This window comes from Mauremys mutica, chromosome 6 (genome assembly GCF_020497125.1).
Source record: "Mauremys mutica isolate MM-2020 ecotype Southern chromosome 6, ASM2049712v1, whole genome shotgun sequence".
In the NCBI taxonomy this organism is placed as follows: Eukaryota; Metazoa; Chordata; order Testudines; family Geoemydidae; genus Mauremys; species Mauremys mutica.
This window is the reverse complement of record NC_059077.1, coordinates 64,564,626-64,581,295: the sequence shown is the minus strand read 5'-3', so window position 1 is coordinate 64,581,295 and position 16,670 is coordinate 64,564,626. Positions and strand designations below refer to the sequence as shown.

Here is a 16,670-nt window from a genome sequence, read left to right as displayed (position 1 = left end):
GGGGAGTTGGCGGGGCTGGCAGGCTCCGTGTGTTCCTGCATCTCCATGGGGGAGGGAAGGCCAGGGGACTCTGCACGCTGTTCCCCACCAAGTGCTGGCTCCACAGCTTCCATTGGCCAGGAACTGCAGCCAATGGGAGCTGCGGGTGTGGGGCCTGCAGGCATGGGCAGTACATGGATCCCCCTGGCCCTTCTGCCTAGGAGTTTCAGAGACATGCCAGTGGGAGCCAGGGAGCCCCCCACCCCAAGGTAAGCCCCATCCAGCACCCCAATCCCCTTCCCCTAGCCCTGAGCCCCCTCCCGCACACCAAACTGCTGGTGCTGTTGGCCCAGGGGCTGCCTGGCTTGGGCAGCCCCTGAGCCAGCACTGGCCACTGCAGAAGTCACAGAAAGTCACAGAATCCATGACTTCCATGACAGACAACCTTAATTATAATATTGCAAAATTTGACAGGGAGAATCAAGGACAGGTGTAGTACCTGAAATGACTTGTAACTCATTTTTTGAAAATGATTAGATTTCAAATTGACAATATTCTTTTTGTCTTATTGATATTCCTTCTCTAAGGTTTTAAACCAACCTATAGAATTTCCTAGAGAAATATATCCTTACTCTAATTTTTTTAAATTGGTTTAAAAATTCTGTAGAAAATTTATAATTCTCTGTTCTGTTTTCATATGGATGACACATAAAAGGACTGTGTAGAGGAGAAATGCAACAAAGCTATATACTCTCCTACCACCATATCACTTGCTATTAGCCACTCAGTGTTAGCAGTACATTTTTTACTCCTGGGGGAATTCTGCGCCAAAAAAATTAAAATTCTGCAAATGTTATTTATCAAAATAACATTATATAATCACACCAGTTTCAATTATTTTGGTAATTTATTTCAAAATACCTGTCAGCAAGTATGTCTGTAACAATACATACAAACACAAAAATTCCCCCAGGAGTAGAGCGTTAAAGAACCCCTACAACAACCCAATTCCTGCTTCTATACCCCTCCACTCTAGAGCCCAGCTGGGGTGAGAGGCAGACACTTACACCCCCTTCCCTCGAGAGACACCCCCTCCCCCTGCCCAGAGCCCAGCAGCACCCCTCCCCAAGCCCAGACCCTGCCACGACCCCCACGAGCCCAGCTGCTGGGTCCCTCCCCCCGCCCCAGCCCAGACAATGATAGACCCAGGGATCCAGAGGGAGAAACAGCTTGGTGCTGTGAACTGGGCTTGCACAGTTTCCTGCATGCTGCCGCCTCCATCCTTCAGGGCGTGCTAGGAACGGCAACTGCTGGGAACCCTCCAATTCCCTCCCCCTTCCCCCGGCCTTGTCTTCTATTTGCGAACTGGGCTCTGTCGGGCCCAGTGCCCCTGGTGGCAGACAACATCTCTGCAGCCAATTTCTGGGGGGGGATTGGGGTGGGAGGAAATTCTGCACACACAACATTAATTTCTGCAAAATTCTGCATTGCATAGTAGCACAGAATTCCCCCAGGTGTAATTTTTGGAGATGATAGAGAAATAGAAGTAATGGCCCCTGGGGAATGTTCAGAATAGAACTGGAGTGCTGATGCTCTACATCACATGTTCCCATGAAACCAAGTCTTAATCTATGCAACAAAAATTGCAGAATAAATTAATGATGCCAGTTACAGGATTAAATTAATGTGACCACTTTTCGCTCAGCTGGTTAGCCAGCTTTCAGGGTCTTGACAGGTTGTTTCCATTAGGAGGAGACAGAGTCAGGATTTCTGTGATGCAATCCTGTTTATTTACAAAGAATATATAAAAAGGCCTGTTACCATTCATACAGTAGGAATCAAACAACAGAGGAAAGTTTCCTTTCTCAGTATTCCAAAGCCGCCTCATCCGGCACACTCTCCAAAAAGCTCTTTCTCTTAACTTACTATCAGTGTCATACTGCAAGAGCTTCTCTGGCTGTCCTTGGCTTCCTGCTGTCGTCTTCATTGTTTCTGTGGTGTGTCTGGCTGCATCTGCTCATACACACACTCAACTCCACCAAAACAATACCCAGGGCCGGCTCCAGACCCCAGCGCGGCAAGCACGCGCGTGGGGCGGCCCTTTCCCGGGGGGGGCGGCAGGCTGGGCCGGCGGACCTGCCGCAGTCATGCCTGCGGGAGGTCCACCGGAGTCCCGGGAAGACCGGACCTGCCGCAGGCATGACTGCGGAGGGGGCGCTTGTCCCGCGGCTCCAGTGGACCTCCCGCAGGCATGACTGCGGCAGCTCAAGCAGAGCCGCCGGACCTGCGAACCATCCGCAGCTGCGGGAGGTCCAGCCGAGCCGTGCAACCAGCGGACCCTCCGCAGTCATGCCCGCGGGAGGTCCGCTGCTCCCGCGGCTCCGGGGCGCCTCCCGCGCATGACTGCTTGGGGTGGCCCAAAAGGTAGAGCCGCCCCTGACAATACCCAGCCCTCTACATTTGCGTTTAACCCTCAATAAAGCAACTCTGCCCACATAGTACAGCTCTTGACCAGTCTTGCATATGGCCTGTGTTTTGGGCAGTGTTTTCTATTGTTTCTGCTATTTGACTGCAAAAGGAGCTTCACTCCTTACATTTATCCTTAATGAAGGATGACTGTTACACCCATCAGCTTCACAAGGTTTCACCCTATCCCCAGCATAACATACTATAGCATTTCCACACACACTTGGAGAGAACAGGACAATGGCAGCATCGCATTGGAAATAACCAAGCTGCTAGTTTGGGGAGTTAGAGATGCTGGGAGGATGATCAAGGAAGACAGGCTACTCATAAATATAGTATGGCCTGCAAGATATGGCCTTGTTTTGCCCATGCAGCCCCAGGTTCTTCACACTGGCTAGAACATGCTCCTCCTGCTCGTTACATATTTGCACCACTTCTGCAATGCAAGAGAGAAAATATGCTGCAACGGTTGTGGAGTTTGGTAAATAAAAATGTTCATCATTAAGAATGTTATATGGGAGAAGCGGATATGCCCATAGGAAGTACAGCAAGAAACTTACTTCACAGTTTATAACAATGGACACAACTGTAATTCCTTTCCCCCAAAAATGTAGCTATTACTATGTGATTTTGTATTAAGTTTATAAAGATCCATATTTCAAAACAAGCAGAAGTCATGAATAACAATAAATCTGAGACATGGCATGAGTAACACATTTTTCACAATTTTTTTTATTTTTATTAAAAAATTGACAATGACAAGACAATTCTAAGGTGCAGCAAACTACTGTTGTTACAGCATCAGTACAAGCTATGAAAAGGAACAGTGGTGTACTATAGAGAATATTGTTATAGAAAACTTTATGCACATTGAACAACATCTACTACCTGTGGTTTTTAAAAAATATTTTTTTGATGAGTCAAAAATTACCCTATTATTCTCTGAATATTCTTGTACTAATTGCTTATCAGGTTGGCAACCCTGTAGCTAGCAGAGTGTTTGCTCATAAAAGGAATATAATCTCAGTTGTTCTTGCAGGAGAGTCAGGTGGAATTGTCTCGTATTCTATAGTTATTTCACAGATCAATTGAAGGAGTCCATACAGTATACAATTCTGCTAACAGATCTCTAGAAGCATTATATAGTGGGATAATATATCTTGTAGCACTTTGACAATAGATAATACAAATAACTGTAAGTTTGTTTGTTTGTGATTTAGAGGGGAAATGCTCCAATAACTGAAACTGAATTGAATTTCACTGATCATTTTTAACATAAAAGCAACAAAGATACTCCAAAACGTCTGTTAGTCTATAAGGTGCCACAGGACTCTTTGTTGCTTTTATAGATCCAGACTAACACGGCTACCCCTCTGATACTTGACATTTTTAACATTACATCATTTGTTTTCTGTAAATAATTCACAGAAAGAGTTCTAATTAATTGTACGTAATTCACAATAAGACATTTTCTTTCTTTCACTTATACTTTTAAATATTAAATTCATGTTTTTAATTCCTAATTTAGAAATATACATGTTGTTATGTAGAACAGAAGTATTAATTTAGAAAATGTTTATCAGAAGGAAAACATTATGCAGATAAGCAGAGAAAGCTATGTGCTGTACAGCATATTTCTAAGGGATATTTTAAACTTAGCTCCCAGGAAAAATTATGAAAAATGCTCTAGGAGGAGTTTAGTTCTAATTGCATTATTTCACATGTGTGCATGTGTGTATTTAAACTAGTTCCTTCATCTCTGCTATTAACTTCTGTACTTTGTCTTTCGTGTTTTTACAGCCCTGATAGCCATTGGACGATACAGCATGACAATAGAGACAGTGGATGTTGGATGGTGTAAAGAAATTACAGACCAGGGAGCCACCCAAATTGCACAAAGCAGCAAGTCTCTCAGATATTTAGGGCTGATGAGATGCGATAAGGTAAGCTTCTGTATAAAATGGGTGTAGGCATCTGAGTGTATGTATGGAATGTGTGAGACAGACTTTTTTGTATTTTCCTATAAAAATATCTTTCTTCTTCGAGTGATTGCACATGTCCATTCCAATGTAGGTGTGTGCACCTTATGCACAGTTGTTGGAGAACATTTTCCCTCAGCAGTACCCTTTGGGGTGGCTTAAGCACACTCTGACACTAGGAACCACTGTGTGCCAGCATAAGAGGGCAGAGCCACCTCCGATCCCCCTTAGTTCCTTCTTACCACCAGTGATGGTTGTTGGAGTGCTTGCAGTCTGGCTAGCACAAGTTTATTTCCCTCACTCTTTGTATATAGTCTGTTTCTTGTTTAGTACGTAGTCAGATATAATGTATAGTTAGTGTTAGGTTTTAGTTGTTAGGTCACTTTTGGACCAAATTTGATTATCGAGACTGGGACTGGTGCCATGCCTCGCTCTCTGGGGTTCAAGTCCTGCCAATCATGTGCCAGACCAGTGCCGATCAGTGACCCACACCCCATCTGTCTGAAATTTGTGTCATTTGCAGAAGATTTAAGCCTGACTCAAAAAAAGACAGATCAGCAAAACGTGTCTCCTTATGGAGGCGGCACATCTCCATCAGAGCCATTGGGTCCAGAGTATACTCTAAGTGCAGCACCATCAGTGCAGAGTGCCCCTGCTGAGATGTCTTCAGCATCATGCTGTGTGTCTGGTACCAAAGAAGAGACACAGATCTGCCAAGGACATGGTACCTTGTCCAGGAAGACCTTCGGTACCAAGCCCAGCTAAAAGCAAGATCTCTGGGAGCAACTCTGAGAGGAAGTGGAGCACTCCTTTGCTGCAAAGAGTCTGTTGACTCTGGGACCTATGCCAGGTCCACCAAGGCCACCCCCTGAAAATTTCTACTCATCAGACCCAAGATCCCATCCCAGTACAGATGATGCCGGAAGCATACGCTGCTACCAGAGAATTACTTAGCCTCTTGGTACCTGTGTCCCTGGCAATGCAGAAAGTGTTCCAGCTGGTACCAATAACTATAGTACCTATGCCAGCTCTGCAAGAGCATATGGTACTGATCCCACTTCTGGTACCTGGGAGGCCGGTACACTCCAGGGGCAAGTCATCATCAATGTCCCTGGTATTGCTATCTATAGGTTTGGCTTACCTGTCTCCTGTCCACATGGGTTCTGCTCCCCCATGATCGCAGGACTCAGTCATCTTTGTCAGATACAGAAGTGGGGCCTGTTTTTCCCATACTAGCTGGAAAGCTTACCCTCCATCAGAGCATTGTGGTCCATGGATATTCCAGCAGTCCCAACACTGGGCACATCACAAGGGTCAACGGCCTCTGCAACCATGGGGCCCACCATCAACATGTTAATGGCCATTCTGGACATCATGGGGTTTCCCTCTCCCTGTTAGGATCTCTCCTCACCTGTCTGAGTTGACTTCATTGAGGGTTCACCGAGATCGTTGGCACCACAGACAATGTTCTCCAATGCATGGTACCAGTGCAGGCACCGAGCAACTGGAAATTGCTCAGACAACTCCTCTACCACAAGAGGCACATCAGCCATTGCCTCAGCAGCTTCTTCCTCATTACAAGATGAGGCTGTAGAGATTGTGAGCAATTATTCACCACCAGAGGATAACAAAGCTCACCAAGAACTGCTTAAAGGGGTAGCCTTGGTTTTAAGACATTCAAGTGACAGAAGTCTGCGAGAAATCCCACAAGATAATGGATATTTTAGCTTTTGCAGGACCCTCCAGAGTGGTGCTTCTGATTAACGAAGCAATTCTGGAACCAGTTAAAGTGCTTTGACAGACCCCATATTCCCACCTTCCTATGGCAAAATGGGCAGAGAGGAGATACTGTGTCCCTTTTGAAGGCTTCAAACACCTCTACTCTCACCCAGCCACAGACCCTTTGGTGATGGCAGCAACTAATGAGTGGGAGAGGCAGGCGTTGGTGCCAAACATTGGTGCCAATGAGTAAGGAATCAAAGAGGCTGAACCTGTTTGGTTGTAAACTTTATTCAACAGGAGGTCTACGGCTAAGAATTGCTAAACAGCAAGCTCCCCCAAGTCACTACAACTTTACCTTGTGGGAAAACGTAATGAAGTTTAAAGACAGGCTACCAGAGGACTCCAGGCAGGAGTTCATTCTCATGATAGAGGAGGGTAAGCTGGTGGCAAGGACAGCTCTTCAGGACAGTTTGAATGCGGTGGACTCAGCAGCTTGTTCCATGGCATCTGTTATTTCTGTGAGGAGGTGTTTGTGTCTGCAAACTTCTGGTCTCCTTCCTGAAGTACAGCAGACCATCCAGGATTTACCATTTGAGGGTCTGTCCCTCCTTTCGGAAAAGATGGACAACAGGCTGCATAGCCTACAAGATTTCAGGGTAACACTAAAGTCCTTTGCAATTTACATATCAGCAATGAAGCGGAAGCAATTCCAGCCCCAACAGGCTCACAGATATCAGAGCTTTATACCTCTGTCCCAAGACCTGCCAAGGGAAAAGGGGTATCATCTGTGACTGCAGGGTCCTCTCGACCAACAGCCCAGTCTAAACATGTATTTTGACAGGCTTATCAAGGGCAGCACACCAATAAATTGAATGTATCCTACGCATACCTTCGTCAGTCATCTATCCCACTTCTTCTGTGCTTGGACTCACATCACATCAGACTGCTGAGTCTTAAGCACTGTGGATTTGGAGTATTCCCTTCAATTTTTTTCTATTCCCCCTTCTAACTCACCTTCCCATCTCTCTTCAGGTACCACTCTCACAAAACCATTCTTCAGCAGGAGGTTCAATCTCTGCATCTAGTGGGAGCAATAGAAGAAGTTACTTTATTCTTCAGAGCAAAGAATTTTTATTCCAACAATTTCCTCATTCCCAAAGCAAAAGGCAGTCTTGGACCTATTTTAAATCTAAGAGAGTTAAACAAGTACCTGAAGAAATTAAGTTCTGCCTGGTTATCCTGACTTTCATAATTCCTTCCCTGGAACAGGGCGACTGGGGTGATGCTCTCAACTTTCAAGGACACTTACTTCCATATAGAGATCTGTCCAGAGCACCACAAGTTCCTCAGGTTCATAGCAAATGGAACTATATTACCAGGTCACAGTACTTTCATTCGGCCTATCAGCATCCCTTCACATTTTTCACAAAGTGCATGGTGCCAGTAGCAGTGTATCTGCGAAGATAGGGAATCCATGTGTTCCCCTATCTGAATGACTGGTTGGTGAGGAGCTGGTGACACTGTCAAGTGCTGTCCAGCAGGGCCATCATTGAATCCACCTTCAGTGCCCTGCGTCTGTTACTCAGTCAAGACAAATCAGTTGTAAAACCTGTGCAAAGAGTTTATTGGAGCACTCCTGGAGGCTATGCAAACCAGAGCATTTCTGTCCCAAGCAAGGTTCCAAACACTCCAAGGCCTGGTACTGAAAGCACATTCCATTACTACAGTGCACACTTGCCTCAGACTTATGGGGAACATGGGCACATGTCCCTATGTGTTGTGACATGCGAGACTATGCCTCAGTAGGCTTCAAGTATGTCTAGCATCAGTGTATATCTCCTGTTGTCATTGTCTAGACAGAGTGATTCATGTTCCAGAGGTAATTTTGCCCTCTCTGGACTGGTGGACAGGCCCTTCGGATGTTTGTGTGGGTGTTCCCTTTGTTTCTCCACAGCCAGAGCTCATTTTGGTCACAGATGCCTCATCCCTAGGTTGGGGGCACACATCGGAACTCTACAATCCTGGTTCTTGCAGGATCTGACTCATAAACATCAGAGAGCTACGTGTTATCTGGTAAGAAGGAACTGAGGTAGGACGTGGTCAGCTCCATCCTCTTGTACCAGCATGCATTGATGTGTGGTGGTAGAGTGTGCTCAAGCCGCCCCGTTGGGTACAGCTGAGGGGAAAAGTTCTCTGACATCTGTGCACAAGGCCCTCACACACCTACAATGGAATGGACATGTACAACACATCTAAACAACAGCTATGGAAAGATGGGTAACCTTTTTTGCCTTTCATTGTTATGGTGATAACTCTTGTAGCATGTTGTATTTGCAGGTTTAAGACAGGAATTAGCCACAGAGAAAAAGAGAGCATGATAGCTTTTCGCTGACCTAGATTTCTGACATGCATCCTTAGGCTACTGGCCCTGAGGCGCTAACACAAGTTTTGTGTACAAGCTATCCTTTTCTGATTTGATATATGATTGATGTGGCATATTATTAATATAACAGTCTGTCTTAAAAAAGAGAAGTAGAAGAATAGTAAAAACGCTGTAGTGTTACTTTCAAAGGAAATTATTTTCTGTAGCTCCATGCTCTTGATCACCTTTGTATAAAGATATGAATCAAGAATGTGGATGTAGAGATAAGGTTATGAGAATTTGAATTCATGATCTTTTGGAATAAAAAACTTAGTCACATAGAGTATTTTAAAATTGTCAGCACTTACTTCTTTTTCCATTAAAAATAATTGTAAAGATGAATTTTGTAAATAGAATGTTTAACTATAATTTTACAATTATTTGAAATTTGGTAAATCTAAGATATGAACATTCCACCTGAATTTGGGTTTAGGCAGGTTAACTTTATGGCATGTGCAGTGGGAGGCTTTGGGGAAAGTAGGGATTTGGGATTATCCTATGCTAGAGCTAATGAATTTTCATATCAGGAAGTCCTGACTCAAAATGTCAGAGATTAGTGGGACAGGCTGGAAAATAGGTACACTGATCAGAGGGAGAGAGGGTAAACAAAAAAGCTAGAGCATTCATATCTTAATTATCTTTAGTCCCAATTGAAATGTATATTGCTTTATAGAAATAATGTATTTATCTAAATCTATTTTCAAGTATTAATTTTTGAATAAAGTTGTACTGAATGTTTAAACTGTATCAAAATGCAAACTTTCTTAATCTGGACTTTTTCCTTTTTAGCTTCATTTACAACCTCTTAGGTTCAGTCAGAAATAAGAACAATGAAACCTATTTATCCAAAAAAAAAAGAAAAAAAAAGTCTCTTCCTCTTCCTCCTTTTTCCTCCTTTTCACTCTCCATTCTATAAAAAGAAGAGATGGAAAGCATAATTAAAACATACATTGATTGGATGCAGAGCTGTGTGAGCTGCTCAGTTCTATAGAAGTACTCAAAATCAGACCTGGTCTCACTTTAATCACACTGTGGTCAGAAACACATTTAAGCTTGTCTCTAAGGAAAGCACATGGTTAAGTGTTTTCTTGAATAATTATATTTTCCTGAAACTGGGCCTCTGCATTCAGAGTTTTCAGTTCTAGAGATAAGTGAGTAATGGGGGTTGTTGAGGGTTTTTTGTTTGTTTGTTTGTTTGTTTGTTTGTTTCGAGGCTGGCTTAACAGTGAAATCCTTGCTGATCTTAAACACAAAAAAGAAGCCTACTAAAAGTGGAAGATTGGACAAATGACCAGGGAGGAGTATAAAAATATTGCTCAGCCATGCAAGAGTGAAATCAGGAAGGCCAAATCACACTTGGAGTTGCAGCTAGCAAGGGATGTTAAGAGTAAGAAGAAGGGTTTCTTCAGGTATGTTAGCAACAAGAAGAAGGTCAAGGAAATGTGGGCCCCTTACTGAATGAGGGAGGCAACCTAGTGACAGAGGATGTGGAAAAAGCTAATGTACTCAATGCTTTTTTTGCCTCTGTCTTCATGAACAAGGTCAGCTCCCAGACTAGTGCACTGGGCAGCACAGTATGGGGAGGAGGTGACCAGCCCTCTGTGGAGAAAGAAGTGGTTCAGGACTATTTAGCACAAGTCCATGGGGCTGGATGCACTGCATCCAAAGGGTGCTAAAGGAATTGGCGGATGTGATTGCAGAGCCATTGACCATTATCTTTGAAAACTCATGGCGATCGGGGGAAGTCCCAGATGACTGGGAAAAGGCTAATGGTAGTGCTCATCTTTAATAAATTGGAAGAAGGAGAATCCGGGGTACCACAGGCCAGTCAGCCTCACCTCAGTCCCTGGAAAAATCATGGAGCAGGTCCTCAAGGAATCAATTCTGAAACACTTAGAGGAGAGGAAAGTGATCAGGAACAGTCAGTATGGATTCACCAAGGGCAAGTCATGCCTGACTAACCTAATTGCCTTTTATGATGAGATAACTGGCTCTCTGGATGAGGGGAAAGCAGTGGACGTGTTATTCCTCGACTTTAGCAAAGCTTTTGATACGGTCTCCCACAGTATTCTTGCCAGCAAGTTAAAGAAGTATGGATTGGATGATTGGGCTATAAGGTGGATAGAAAGCTGGCTAGATCATTGGGCTCAACAGGTAGTGATCAATGGCTCCATGTCTAGTTGGCAGCTGGTATCAAGCGGAGTGCCCCAAGGGTCGTTCTTGGAGCCGGTTTTGTTCAATATATACATTAATGATCTGGAGGATGGCGTGGATTGCACCCTCAGCTAGTTTGCAGATGACACTACACTGGGAAGAGTGGTAGATACAGTGGAGAGTAGGGCTAGGATACAGAGGAACCTAGACAAATTAGAGGATTGGGCCAAAAGAAATCTGATGAGGTTCAACAAGGACAAGTGCAGAGTCCTCTGCACTTAGGACAGAAGAATCCCATGCACTGCTGCAGACTACGGACCGAGTGGCTAGGCAGCAGTTCTGCAGAAAAGGACCTAGGGGTTACAGTGGACAAGAAGCTGGATATGAGTCAACAGTGTGCCCTTGTTGCCAAGAAGGCTAACGGCATCTTGGGCTGTATAAGTAGGAGCATTGCCAGCAGATCGAGGGACGTGATCATTCCCCTCTATTCGGCATTGGTGAGGCCTCATCTGGAGTTCTGAATCAAGTTTTGGGCCCCACACTACAAGAAGGATGTGGAAAAATTGGAAAGAGTCCAAGGGAGGGCAACAAAAATTCTTAGAGGGCTGGCGCACATGATTTATGAGGAGAGGCTGAGGGAACTGGGATTATTTAGTCTGCAGAAGAGAAGAATGAGGGTGGGATTTGATAGCTGCTTTCAACTACCTGAAAGGGGGTTCCAAAGAGGATAGATCTAGACTGTTCTCAGTGGTACCAGATGACAGAGCAAGGAGTAATGGTCTCAAGTTGCAGTGGAGGAGGGTTAGGTTGGATATTAGGAAAAACTTTTTCACTAGGAGGGTGGTGAAGCACTGGAATGGGTTACCTAGGGAGGTGGTGGAATCTCCTTCCTTAGAGGTTTTTAAGGTCAGGCTTGACAAAGCCCTGGCTGGGATGAATTAGTTAGGGATTGGTCCTGCTTTGAGCAGGGGGTTGAACTAGATGACCTCCTAAGGTCCCTTCCAACCCTGATATTCTATGATTCTATGATCTGGGGGGAACGTATCTGGTTCGATTTTAACTGAAAACAGCATTTACCTAATTTTTTAATTGAATAAAAAAAACCCCCAAAAGTTGTGTTTCAAATCAGCCTAAACACTTTGAATTGACTCAGACTAATTTCTCTGAAGTTTTTGTTTTGATTCAGCCATTTCAGGTGCTTTTCATGTTTTGTTTCTGTTGTTTTTAATTGGCCAAATTTGAAATTGAATCATTGTTTCAAATCAATTTTAAAAAGAAACTAAATGTTTCAACTCTTCAAAAAAAAATTCCCAACCAAAACTATTTGTCAAATTCAACCTGAATTTGGTGAATATTTTTGGAACCTGAACAATGCATTTTTCAGGACAAAAAATTTTTTTTTATAAGAATTCACTCACCTCTGCTCATTTCACACTCACAAAAATTTGGTGAACATGGGGTAGAGGTTGTTTGCACATCTGTTAAAATAGTGAACCTCCCCCCAACAGCCATCCTCCTTTCTTTCCCCTCACATAGTCCTTTTCGTTCCATTCTCAAAGAAGTCTTAGTTAAGAGGAGAAGGTCCCAGAGTCCCTGAGACCAGGGATGAGATGACTGAGTCCTTGGAGGTTTGAGACCTCTGATCTCAAATCTCCTAGTGAACATGCAGGGATTGTTTCTCTTTCAGTCTCCTGTGAACCAAAGTTCAGCTTGTGAACCCATTGTGAAACAAGCACAGCCCTAATTGGGTACAAGTTTAAGAACACATTTTTTATCATAAAACAATCTGTGCAGGACAACTATGCTATGAATTCATTGTGATGTGAAGAGCAGTGGGGGAAAGTATTTCAACCAGCAATGAATAAAAAATTCCAGCTCAACTGTAAAGTTTTAAATAGCATCACGCAGCCTCAGCTTTTGTAGTTTTCCAGACTGAGGGGAGGATAAGCATGTTAGAGGAATTGCTCTGGTTTTTGAAGCTGACTCTACTTAATCTCCTAAACTTTAGTGTTTTGTTAGAGCCAATAGAAGAAAACAGTGTGTGAGTTGCCTTTGATGAATTGGGCTAAGATTATGTACTTAGAAATTGTTCAAAGGGTTACTTGACCTTTGGAATTAGAGCTGACCCTGAACCACCTGATCAATTTTACATATATTTATTTTGTGGATTAGTTAAAACTGCTTGTACAATCAACAGGGATCTAATAAGAGCGGTTTATCCGGTCTTCAGTTGCAATAGACAATCAATTGCCTTGATGCTGAAAACAAGTTTTACTGCATCAAACATCAGTTAAACCACATGTACTGCATAGCCTGTATTCCTGTAATTGGTGGCTTATGTTTTCCTAGTTTCTTTCAAAAAGATTGTGCAACATTTGGGAAGGCAACTGAACTACAAGAATAAAAATCTCTGAGAAAGGTGCAGGACAGATGGAAAAAGTGTTCAGGATTAATTAAAAAAAATATTGGGTAACCAAAGCTTTCTGAGAAATGAATTCTGTATAGTGAACATTGTGGTGCTAGGAGTACCACTGGGGGACCATTTTATTTTCTTGTGGAGCCTTGGTGGGAAGAAAAGTAGCAGCCTCCGAAGGAGTGAACTAAGTTAGGAATATTAGAAGCACTATCTCTGAATTTCATGTGTTGAAAGGCAATGTGAAATTGGCAGGTATAAGATGACAACCCCTTTCCCACAGCAATTGAATAGAGACGTTACAGAACAAAATCATTTCTTTCACTTTTTTTTCCAGCTTTGTGTAGAACTAATTTTTTCCAGTGACTGCTCATTTAGGTTGAAAATGCCAACATCCGGGTATCCGGGGCATCATTAAAGCAAATTCTTGGAGTGTGGAGAAAGATTTATTTGCTTGTCTGTCTGATTGGAATCCGTGTCTTTACATTGTATGAGCTTGCAGTCTGGGGGAGGTGAGAAGATTTGCCCCTTCTGTCTAGCCTTCCGCCCCCAAATCAAAATCAGTACTAGGTAGCTTCTGTGTGTTATGCTTTTCTAGGAATTTCCATGCATTCAAGAGAGAAGCACTTAAACACAAAGTTGCATAAGGAACATATATAAATAGATTTTAAATGGTTACCACTAAAATACCCTATGACTAAATCTCCTTGGAATTTCTTTGATATGCAATTGACATAAATTAGAATTACACAGGCGTCAAGCGTCCTCCCAGAAAAGATCAGAGAAGAGGGCTGGGTAAAGGCATGCTGTGTTTGATTCCATTGATTATCTAACTGCCTTTGGGCAATGGGTCTCAGCCAGAGTGTTATTGATCCACACCATGAAAATAATCAAATGAATTCATTTCTCATCAAACTGCCAGTGCCATGACCTTCTCCTCCTCCCCCCTTCACCCCCATGCGCCTGCCTCATAACATGCACAGCTCAGGAGCAAAATATTCACTGCTTTAAAATAAATGTCATTATTTTCACAATGCTCATGAGAAATGTCAATCTTAACATTATATCCTTGTAATGAGGAAGGTTACTTAGGTGGGGGTTTTTGTGTTGTAGCATTTTAAACCCAATCTTCTAAACACCAGAGTTCATTTAGTCAAATCAATAAAAGAATAAGGCCCAAGGCCACTAAGATAATGCTTAAATCCTTTTAAAACTACCAGCAGTAGTTTTGCTGTACAGCTCTTGGTTTTTGCTTGGACAAAAAAATGTTCAACATAATGTAAAAATATTCAGCAGACATACATTTCTCTAGAAAAATAATTACATTAAGGGAACTACTGTTCCCCTTAAAGGTCTGATCCATATAACTCTAGATATATTAGTAGATATTGGAAATAGGAATTCTTCAGGTTTTTAGTTGTAGTAGTGGGAAGGGGAGTGGGGCATTTCTGATAAACTTGGCTTTTACTGCCAATGGGTAAAGATTTTTAAAAGCACCTAGATGACTTAAGTACCAAAATCCCATTTTCAAAAGTGACCTATACAGTTAGACACCTAAATCTCATTGACTTTCAATGAGAGATAAGCTCCTAATAGCCAGATTTTTAAAGATATTTAGACAACTAAGTCCCACAGAAGTTGGTCACCTAAATACCTTTAAGTATCTAAGTGTCTAAGTAGCTACGGAAAAGTAATTTAGGCTCCTAAATCATTCCCCACATCTCTTTTCATTGTTTAACAGGATAAGAGTTCAGACACTAAGAAGCTAAAGACAGAAATAAGATGGAGTTCTCCCAGGTGTAGGAGTCCACACAAGGCCAACTTCAGCTCCCCATAGCCCTTCTGTGGGCAGAGTGGCCACGTGAGAGCAGAGGGATCTGCACCTCCTGCATGCCATTAAGAGGAGCTCTGTGCCAGCCCCAGATAGACAAGCAGAGAGGGAACAAGGAGGCCAACAGGTAGATTTTAGGGGCAACATTTATGAGCTTCCAATGATTCAAATGCCCCACATAGGAGGCAGAATTGAGCTATGGTTACAGTTCCAGCCCAGAGGCAGAAATAGTGCTCATGGATGGGCTACATTGCAACTCCTTGGCATACCTATGGTATCTAGTGGGGAATTTCATTCCCTCCAGGTCTTTAATAATTTGAGATATACCTATCTCCTAGAACTGGAAGGGACCTCAAAAGGTCATTGAGTCCAGCCCCCCTGCCTTCAGGACCAAGTACTGATTTTTGCCCCAGATCCCTAAGTGGCCTTGTCAAGGACTGAACTCACAATTCTGGGTTCAGCAGGCCAATGCTCAAACCACTGAGCTATCCCTGCCCCTGAATGGAGTCTGTGGAGTTCCGTACAAGAACACTGCATACAACATGTTGTTTTTGTGTCACCTTGCCCTGGGTCTTCCCAGAAAAAGTTTTTTTTAATTTATGTTTGTGTATCTTTTACTTACATCTTTCAACACGTTACTTTTCTTCTTTCAGCAATAACATATTAAGCAGATTAGCAATTCTATTTAAAAGAATTGGGAAAACCACAATTATGCCAGCAAGGACTTGGTCTAAGTGTTACCTTATCTACTCATTCACTATACAAAAAAAAATGATTAAAAATATAGCTATCAAAACTCTTAATCTTACCACTAACAATTCTTCACTGTATATTTTAATATTATAAGTTAGTGCCTGTTATTTTGTGCTACCCATAATCTATTAGAAAGGTGTGGGGAAGGAGGGAAATATGATGATTCTTTAATGTCAGCATTTCTTATCTTCTTTAAACATAGGTTTTTCATTCAAAATCCAGTTTCGTTCGTGAATCATTACAAAGAAACTTCATTAGAAATTTTCTTGGGAATGCATTTTGAGGGTTTCTCAATTTTAGGTCCTTAATGTTTAGTTGTTTTTAATGCTACCCCAAGAGCTCTATGCTTTTTTGTCATTTCAGTCACATGATCCCAAATATATTTTCTGAGAAATTATAGCAGATACGGTTTTCATACACCGACACTCGCTGTTCAGGATTTGAGCTGGACATTTTAACCTTTTGTTTGGAGATCTTTATTTGCTATTTCCAGCAGCATGTCAGGGTGAATATAAAGACCCAAGTCTTCAGCATTCTAGTATACTTTTTGTAAACATGATTCTTTAAATTTGTACCCCTAAAGTGTCATCTGGACTGACACAAGAGGTTCCCTACAAAGTAGTTATTCCAGTTCATTTAAAAAAAAAATCCAACATGATTCAAACTGAGGGAAATTTGACAAACTGGGTAGCATTAAATTAACCCATTTATTGCTGGAACTCATGTTTTAATGATTTTATTTAGTTTCTCCAGTGTCCTTTATAACATTGCAATCAGGCTTTACATTATGGCAATCTGAATCCTTATCTTTCCTAAAAAAAAACCTCTTGCATGATGCCTAGGAAATATTGAAAACTTCATTAATTTTCCTGACTGACAGTTTGTTTAGTTGGACTATCTGTCATAATAATCTTCAGTTAGAGGCTGTGAGTTTTTTAACACAGATTCTCA

At 42.5% G+C, this 16,670-nt stretch overlaps 1 protein-coding gene across 2 annotated transcripts in view; it reads left to right on the top strand.

Annotated features, from left to right (window-relative positions):
• FBXL17 (F-box and leucine rich repeat protein 17) overlaps positions 1-16,670 on the top strand; it is a 468,601-nt gene that overhangs the window by 438,117 nt on the left and 13,814 nt on the right. For both annotated transcript variants that reach the window (XM_045021619.1, XM_045021620.1), the window contains one exon: positions 4,246-4,388. In XM_045021619.1, the coding sequence (XP_044877554.1) occupies positions 4,246-4,388 (143 nt within the window). The remainder of the gene's footprint in view (positions 1-4,245; positions 4,389-16,670) is intronic.